The 9123-nt window shown below is 40.1% G+C and overlaps 1 protein-coding gene across 1 annotated transcript; it reads right to left on the bottom strand.

Annotated features, from left to right (window-relative positions):
- Nucleotides 1-2847: 2847 nt before the first annotated feature.
- Nucleotides 2848-4149, bottom strand: LOC21399005 (short-chain dehydrogenase TIC 32, chloroplastic). Its single transcript, XM_010093198.2, has 5 exons — nucleotides 4115-4149; nucleotides 3860-3939; nucleotides 3367-3520; nucleotides 3155-3239; nucleotides 2848-3066 (listed from the first exon to the last, which is right to left on the bottom strand). Exons 1-5 carry the CDS (start codon nucleotides 4147-4149, stop codon nucleotides 2848-2850), a joined length of 573 nt encoding a protein of 190 aa, XP_010091500.2.
- Nucleotides 4150-9123: the final 4974 nt, after the last annotated feature.

Here is a 9123-nt window from a genome sequence, read left to right as displayed (position 1 = left end):
CCCGTACCTCGGCAAGTGTCAGGGTTGTCGTGCTCAGGGCCACACCGTCGCGCAATGTCCTCTATTTCAGTTGATCCCAGCCAACACTGCTTCCTCGTTTGCACTCCGGTCTTCGGTTCCTAATCCTGGCCGCTCTCCCTCCCCTCAGTGGCAACCGAAGGCACACATGGCCACTGCGTCCGCTTCAGACAACTCTACGTGGCTTCTTGACTCTGGGGCCTCTCATCACGTCACTGCTGATTTGAACAATCTGTTGCTTCACGCTCCTTATGACGGTCCAGACGACATTGTTATTGGTGATGGTACTGGGTTACACATTTCTCACACTGGTTCTACTTCCTTACAAACTCCCTTTCATTCCTTTAAATTACATGATGTTTTATGTGTGCCCAATATGAAACGGAATTTGATTTCTATATCTCAATTTTGCAAAACAAATAAAACATCCGTTGAATTCTTACCCACTTCCTTTTATGTGAAGGATTTAATGACGGAGGCAACACTGCTACAGGGACGAACTAGAGATGGTGTGTATGAATGGCCGGCGTCATCCCCTCCTACCAAAGCCAAACTTGCCTTCTCCAGTGTCAAAGCTTCTCTTGCTGATTGGCACCACCGCTTAGGTCATCCGTCTGAGTCTATCCTTAGGCATATTGCGTCTACCTTTTCTTTAGCTTTTTCTTCATCTGTCTCTAAGAATTTTCATTGTAAAGACTGTTATTGCAATAAAAGTCATAAATTACCTTTTTTCCAATCCACTATTGTTTCTCATGCTTCGCTTCAAATCATTTTCTATGATGTGTGGACTTCTCCTATTCATTCTGTTGATAATTTCAAATATTATGTCATCTTTGTGGATCACTACACTCATTACATCTGGTTGCACCCCCTTGCTCATAAATCGGATGTTTCCATTGTCTTTCCACGTTTCAAAGCTCTGGTTGAAAACTACTTTCAAACAAAAATTATCACCATCTACTCTGACAATGGGGGGGAATACACGGGTCTAAAATCATTCTTGTCCACAACTGGCATCTCTCATCTCACCACTCCTCCACACACACCCGAACATAATGGCTTTTCTGAGCGTCGCCACCGCCACATAGTTGAAACTGGTCTCGCTCTCCTATCCCGGGCTTCCTTACCTCTCTCCTTCTGGTCTTATGCTTTCCTCACCGCCACCTACCTTATCAATCATTTACCTACTCCCACCTTGGACATGATCTCTCCCTATCATAAGCTTTTTGCTTATCCTCCAAATTATCTCAAACTGCGAGTCTTTGGTTGTCTTTGCTACCCGTGGCTTCGTCCGTACTCTCCTCATAAATTGGCCCCTCGCTCCACTCCTTGTGTTTTTCTTGGCTACTCCCAGACCCAAAGTGCCTATCTGTGCTATGAACCCACCTCTAAGAAGATGTATACTTCCAGGCATGTACGTTTTGTTGAAACTGAATTTCCCATGAATGGTTTACTTCCCCATTTATCTCGTCCGGATGACTCTACCGGTTCCACTTGGCTCTCTATTCCTCTTCTTGCTCCGGCTTCTAACACACCATCTCCGGCTCTACCTCGCAGGACGCCTTCGTCAGGTAATCTCTCAATTCCTAGCTCGACCATTTCTTCGTTTCTGCCTTCTTGCCGCGGCAAAAATGCCACCTCGCCACGTCAAGCAACTTTGGATAGCTCAGCTCTCACTTCGCCTCCCTCTAGCCGCGACGAAGAAAATCCATCCCCAAACCAGCCACTGCCCAATCCCACAACCTAACCAGAAAATCCGTCTATGCCCAGTCCCACAACCCAACCAGCCCCCAAACCAACCACTGCCCACCCCTCCCGGACCTCCCCCATTGTTACCCGTTCCCACAACCACATACATAAGTCAATCACCAAACCTCACTTCGCCTCCCTCTAGCCGCGACGAAGAAAATCCATCCCCAAACCAGCCACTGCCCAATCCCACAACCTAACCAGAAAATCCGTCTATGCCCAGTCCCACAACCCAACCAGCCCCCAAACCAACCACTGCCCACCCCTCCCGGACCTCCCCCATTGTTACCCGTTCCCACAACCACATACATAAGTCAATCACCAAACTGAACCTCTCCGCTCTTCTTGCCAAAGAGGTAGAACCCACATGTGTGACTCAGGCTATCAAGGATGACAAATGGCGTCAGGCTAGGGGCGGCAATACGGGTCACGACACGACAACACGAATCGAAATCGACACGAAAATTACGGGTTAGGGTTGAGGAAAATGGGGTGCGGGTCGGAATCAGGTCGACTCAAAATTGACACGAACAAAACGGGTCGTTTTCGGGTTGGGCCCGTGTGACCTGAAATTGACCCGCAATTCAATTTCGTGTCAATTTCGGGTTCAAACCCGAAACTGACCCGTAGAGAAAAAAATATATATATATATAACATATTACAGAATACATATACTAAACCTAAACAACAATACATCTTCATTCCTCTGAATTGGAAGCCCGACCATGCCCTAGTGTCATGCCCTCTTTCTTCTTCTTCTTCTTCTTCTCTCGAAATAGCGACTTTGGTTCGCTCAAGTTTCGTTCTCTGCCTTCAAATTTTCCTCTCTGCCCTCAAATTTCGACATCCCCCTCATCTCTCAGCTGCCACCTGCCCTCAAATTTCCACAGTAAAGTTTCAGATTTGGAGCAACTCTATCTCAAAATAGCAACAAGGTAAGTTATGTTCTTCTATTTTTTTCTTTTGTTTTGTTTTTCTTCTTGCTTCCATTAGAAATTGTTCGGTGCGCACACATTGAAAACTGAATGACTTTTTTTTTTCCTATTTTTTCCGTATGAGTTTGAAACCTGAATACGGTTTCTATTTGATGTCAAAACAACCTGGGTGAAGTGAATTTGCTGAATATATTGGTTGAAATCGGATGAAATCGGCACTTTTTTCCCCTTGAGAAACCAAGTTTTCTTGGATGTTTTGATTCGAAAAAGTTGTGTTACCATTGACAATGGCATTGTAGCGGAAAATATTGGTTGCAATTGCTCCTGGGTGAAGTGAATTTGCTGTTATATTCACTGCTTCTTCCTGAAAAAAAAAACAATATTTGACTGACAACAGACTGATTATTAATTCAATTAGCCTTATGATGGATAAACTAAAGCCTTGTTTATACCTTTAGACGTCTTGCAAGCTCATTAGCATGCAAAATGTTAGCAAGCTTCGATTGCCCATATCCGGCTGCGCCTAATTTTCCATACCTATTATTTAGTATATGAATGGTTTTCTTTAGATATTTCATGAATAATACTAGTTTTGATTATTTTCTTTTATTTCACAGTCATATCAGATTATTCCAGTAACTGCAACTATACTGCAAGTTGTTACCCAGAAGGATCATTTATTTGTTCAAAACGGATTCCTTCACGATAGGTGAAGCGGTGACCAGTTGAGGAGACATTTACAATTCTTCCTTCTTTTCCACTTTGTTGTGTTGTTTTCTTCATTGTGTCCAACAAAAGATTTGTGAGGAGAAAATGGCCTAGTAGACAGGGAGAAGAAAAATAAAATTAATTTTGTAACCATATAATGCAAATTTAAAGTGCTTATTAAAATGAGAAAACAAAAAAGAACAATCAATTTACTCGGTACACTAATATGGAAAATGCTAGCTATAGCACTAAACGTCACACAACAATTACCTCCTTACAATCTTAAGTATTTGCATGAAACCTTATACCTATCTGCAGATATTTGCTCCGGAAAATTTTTAAACCTTTATCAGTAATCTTTAATTTGTGAATAATTTCATCGTTCAGTTTATCCAAAAAAAAAAGAGGACAATTTAACCATTATTTTTGGTATATATGCAAATACGTACCTAAGTGGTTTGTTGCAAACTGTAGTTCCATATTGTCTTTAGATAGCTTGAATGCACCGGTTGCTACCCCTGCATTGTTTCTTTATAGAAAAAAATAATAATAATAAAGAAAAAATTGCAAAGTCATCATAAGTTGTCACATAAATTCCAAGAAAATAGCTGGCTTTTAAGACTCTGATGTGAAATTGGTTCCACCATTAGAATGCTTATAAATTCTTACACTAAGATTTAGTTGTAAAATCTTTGGCTTTTTACACTAATAAATTTTTTTCAGGGGATACTGGTTTCATTTGTTTTCTCTTAATTCTATTGTAGATGAACAACAATGATTTGGAGGCACAAAGTGAGAACAATGATTTTGAGAAACCAATAGATGTGGATATCGAGCTTGACAAGGATGTGGTTGAGCTCATAGGCGTTGGTGGCCAAAAACCTCTCAAGAAGAAGAAGTTGAAATCAAAAGTTTAGAACATTTTTGACATCATTCCTCTTGGTCTGGACAAAAAGCTTAAGAGTGCTTGCAAGAAGTGTGGGCAACAATATCTTGTTGCTAGTAAGTATGGAACAAGTAACATGTTGAAGCATATTAAAACTTGTCCGAGATCAGACACTAGAGATATTGGTCAAATGCTTATTTCTCGTGATAGTAGCTTGTCGTTTGGCTCTTGTAGCTTTAATTCTGAAAAATGGCGTGAGTTGGTGACTGCTTGTATTATTATGCATGATTTGCCTTTCCAATTTGTTGAGTACAAAGGATTAAGGGCTATGCTTCAATATCTATATCCTGATGTGGAGTTAATGTCTAGGAACACTGCTAAGGCTGACTCTCTTAAGTTGTATGCAAGGGAGAAAATGAAAATAAAAAATATGTTGGATGCATGTCCTGGTAGAATAAGTTTGACATCTGATCTGTGGACTTCATTGACTACTGATGGGTATTTGTGCCTGACTGCTCATTTTCTTGATAAGAATTAGAAGTTACATAAAAGAATTCTGAGTTTTTGTCTTATGCCACCTCCACACACTGGGATAGCACTATCTGAGAAAATCTTTTCCTTATTAAGTGATTGGGGAATTGAGGAAAAGATTTTCAGTATAACTTTAGATAATGCTGCTTCAAATGATGTCTCCGTGGATGCATTGCAAAAGCAATTGAACTTGCGTGGTTTGTTGCCTTTTCATGGTGAATTTTTTCATTTGAGATGTTGTGCCCATATACTTAACCTTGTTGTGCAAGATGGTTTGAAAAGTATAGATAAGTCAGTTGAGAAGATTCGAGATAGTGTTAAATATGTTAAAGGATCACAACAAAGGAAGCAAAAGTTTTTAGAATGTGTTAAGTTAGTGTCGATGGGAAGCAACAAAGGATTGTCTCAGGATGTGGTTACTAGATGGAATTCAACTTATCTTATGCTTGAAAGTGCTCTCTTTTATAGACACGCTTTCAACATTTGGAATTGAGTAATTCTAACTATAAGAATTGTCCCAACTCCGATGAGTAGGAAAGAGTTGAGAAAATATCCAAGTTCTTGAAATTCTTCTATGATGCCACACTTTTATTTTCTGGCACAAGATATCCCACAGCAAGCTTGTATTTCCCAGCAATTATGGAATGCTATATAACCTTGAAAAATGCTACCCAAGGTGAAGATGAGTACTTGAAGTCCATGGCTATGCATATGTGGCCCAAATTTCAGAAATATTGGTCACAATTCAGCCCCATTTTAGGCATTGCACTTGTATTCGATCCACGATATAAGATGCAGTTTATTGACTTTTGCTACAAGAAAGCTTTTGGGCTTAACTTTAAGGAGTTGTTATCATTGCGTGAGAAGTTGGAATCCTTTTTTCATGAGTATGCTTTGAAGCTTGATCATTCTGTCTCACCACCCACTTGCAAGAAAAAGGACAAGGGTAAAGCACCATATGGAATGGAAGTAGATAAGTCAGATTTGATGAAGGTAATATTTATTTTTCTTATATATTTACATTCTTGTACGTAGTCATATTTATCTTAATAGTTACTAATGTTTTATATTTTTTTTTCAGGAATTTGATGATGTTTCCAGTGATTTGTTTTATGATTCAAACAAAAAATCATAGTTGGAATTGTATTTGGATGAGCCTAGAATAAAACGGAGTTATCAGTTGGATATTCTCTCTTATTGGAAGACAAATCAGTGCCGCTACCCAATTCTTGCTGCCATGGCCCGTGATTTGTTATGCATTCCTGTATCAACAGTTGCTTCAGAAGCTGCATTTAGTGTTGGCGGTCGTGTGCCTGATCAGTTCCGTAGCTCTCTTAAACATGAGACTGTTGAAGCAATTGTATGTACAAGGGATTGGTTGTATGGAAATGAAGGTATATTCTTCAAGTTTTTCATTGTTCTCTTAAATATTGTTCCTCCCAGTCTCATAAATGCTAATCAGTAACTTTTTTTCCTAGATGGATTCAAAGTATTTCGTGAAGATATGGATGAGCTCATCAACACTGTCGTTGATCTTAACATACATTCTGAAAAAACTGTCGACCAAGCTTCTAACTCCGGATGCGCTTGAATTTGATTTTTATTATGGTTGGGTAATGTTTTTTTTTTTTTTTTTGCTTCATTGGAACTATGTGGTTTTAGGACTTTGTTATGCAGGTTTCATTTCATGTGATGTTTTCTTTTGCATCATGGACTTCTTTTAAATCAATGTGGTTCTCTTTTGCATCAATGTGGTTGCATCATGAATTTCATGTAATGTTGTTGCTGGAATTTTATTATCTATGCTTGAATTTTGGTACTTTGTTAAGATCTTTACAAAATGGACTGAAATATCCAATTTCGTGTCAATTTCGGTTTACCAGATTCGTGTCATGTCTCGGGTTCGCGGGTCAATTCGTGTCGCGTGTCACTTTCGGTTCGTGTCGTGTGACCCGCAACCTGACCGTGTCGTGTTCGTGTCACGGTTCTCAATTATTTTCGTGTCACGGGTCGTGTCCGGGTCACGTGAAAAAAAAAATGACACGGCACAAACACGACACGAACACGACACGCGACACAAATTGACACCCCTACGTCAGGCCATGTCTGCGGAGTTCAATGCCCTTATTTGTAAGATGCAGTTTATTGACTTTTGCTACAAGAAAGCTTTTGGGCTTAACTTTAAGGAGTTGTTATCATTGCGTGAGAAGTTGGAATCCTTTTTTCATGAGTATGCTTTGAAGCTTGATCATTCTGTCTCACCACCCACTTGCAAGAAAAAGGACAAGGGTAAAGCACCATATGGAATGGAAGTAGATAAGTCAGATTTGATGAAGGTAATATTTATTTTTCTTATATATTTACATTCTTGTACGTAGTCATATTTATCTTAATAGTTACTAATGTTTTATATTTTTTTTTCAGGAATTTGATGATGTTTCCAGTGATTTGTTTTATGATTCAAACAAAAAATCATAGTTGGAATTGTATTTGGATGAGCCTAGAATAAAACGGAGTTATCAGTTGGATATTCTCTCTTATTGGAAGACAAATCAGTGCCGCTACCCAATTCTTGCTGCCATGGCCCGTGATTTGTTATGCATTCCTGTATCAACAGTTGCTTCAGAAGCTGCATTTAGTGTTGGCGGTCGTGTGCTTGATCAGTTCCGTAGCTCTCTTAAACATGAGACTGTTGAAGCAATTGTATGTACAAGGGATTGGTTGTATGGAAATGAAGGTATATTCTTCAAGTTTTTCATTGTTCTCTTAAATATTGTTCCTCCCAGTCTCATAAATGCTAATCAGTAACTTTTTTTCCTAGATGGATTCAAAGTATTTCGTGAAGATATGGATGAGCTCATCAACACTGTCGTTGATCTTAACATACATTCTGAAAAAACTGTCGACCAAGCTTCTAACTCCGGATGCGCTTGAATTTGATTTTTATTATGGTTGGGTAATGTTTTTTTTTTTTTTTTTGCTTCATTGGAACTATGTGGTTTTAGGACTTTGTTATGCAGGTTTTATTTCATGTGATGTTTTCTTTTGCATCATGGACTTCTTTTAAATCAATGTGGTTCTCTTTTGCATCAATGTGGTTGCATCATGAATTTTATGTAATGTTGTTGCTGGAATTTTATTATCTATGCTTGAATTTTGGTACTTTGTTAAGATCTTTACAAAATGGACTGAAATATCCAATTTCGTGTCAATTTCGGTTTACCAGATTCGTGTCATGTCTCGGGTTCGCGGGTCAATTCGTGTCGCGTGTCACTTTCGGTTCGTGTCGTGTGACCCGCAACCTGACCGTGTCGTGTTCGTGTCACGGTTCTCAATTATTTTCGTGTCACGGGTCGTGTCCGGGTCACGTGAAAAAAAAAATGACACGGCACAAACACGACACGAACACGACACGCGACACAAATTGACACCCCTACGTCAGGCCATGTCTGCGGAGTTCAATGCCCTTATTTGAAATGGCACTTGGGAGTTAGTTCCTCCGGATACGGCTCAGAACATTGTCGGTTGCAAGTGGATTTTTCGTATTAAACGTTTGCCTGATGGTTTTGTTGACAGGTACAAAGCTCGTCTGGTTGCCAAGGGTTTTCATCAGCGCCCCGGTGTTGACTACCATGAGACATTCAGCCATGTTGTCAAACCCACAACTGTTCGTCTGGTGCTTTGCCGTGGCTGGTTTCTCCGCCAACTTGACGTTAATAATGCTTTTCTTCAGGGCCCTCTCACTGAAGATGTCTACATGACACAACCACAGGGCTTCACTGATACTGACCACTCCCAGCATGTCTGCAAGTTGAGAAAAGCTATCTATGGCCTCAAGCAAGCACCTCGTGCTTGGTATAATGAGCTTCGTCAGTTTCTTCTTCACTCCGGCTTCATCAACTCTACTGCAAACACCTCTCTGTTTATCTTCAACAAAAACAACGTAACTCTTTATCTTCTTGTTTATGTTGATGATATTATTATCACAGGGAGTGATTCCATTGCAGTTCAGGGATTCATTACACTTCTAGCCAATCGGTTTTCGTTAAAGGATCTTGGTCCGTTAACCTACTTTCTTGGCGTAGAAGTTGTCCCTCACTCACAGGGCATCATTCTATCACAACGGAGATATATTGCTGATCTTCTTGCTCGTACCAAGATGACCAATGCCCGCCCGGTCGCCACACCTCTCGCCACGACGCCCACTCTTGTTCTTCACTCGGGCTCTGCGCTATCGGATCCCACTGAATATCGTGCCATTGTCTGACTCGCTCGGACATTGCATATGTGGTTAAC

Source organism: Morus notabilis, unplaced genomic scaffold, assembly GCF_000414095.1.
Source record: "Morus notabilis unplaced genomic scaffold, ASM41409v2 Scaffold226, whole genome shotgun sequence".
NCBI classification, from domain to species: Eukaryota; Viridiplantae; Streptophyta; class Magnoliopsida; order Rosales; family Moraceae; genus Morus; species Morus notabilis.
The sequence above is the reverse complement of the archived record's forward strand: the minus strand, read 5'-3'. Positions and strand labels throughout refer to the sequence as shown.

Bases quoted from the DNA above. Each gene is read 5' to 3' on its own strand.
- LOC21399005 (XM_010093198.2), bottom strand. From the start codon at position 4,149: ATGAAACCAGTATCCCCTGAAAAAAATTTATTAGT. The intron at 3,521-3,859 runs GTACGTATTTGC...CCTGTCTACTAG, and splicing joins GTTTGCAACAAACCACTTAG to GCCATTTTCTCCTCACAAAT. The intron at 3,067-3,154 runs GTATAAACAAGG...TTTTTTTTTCAG, and splicing joins AGCTTGCAAGACGTCTAAAG to GAAGAAGCAGTGAATATAAC.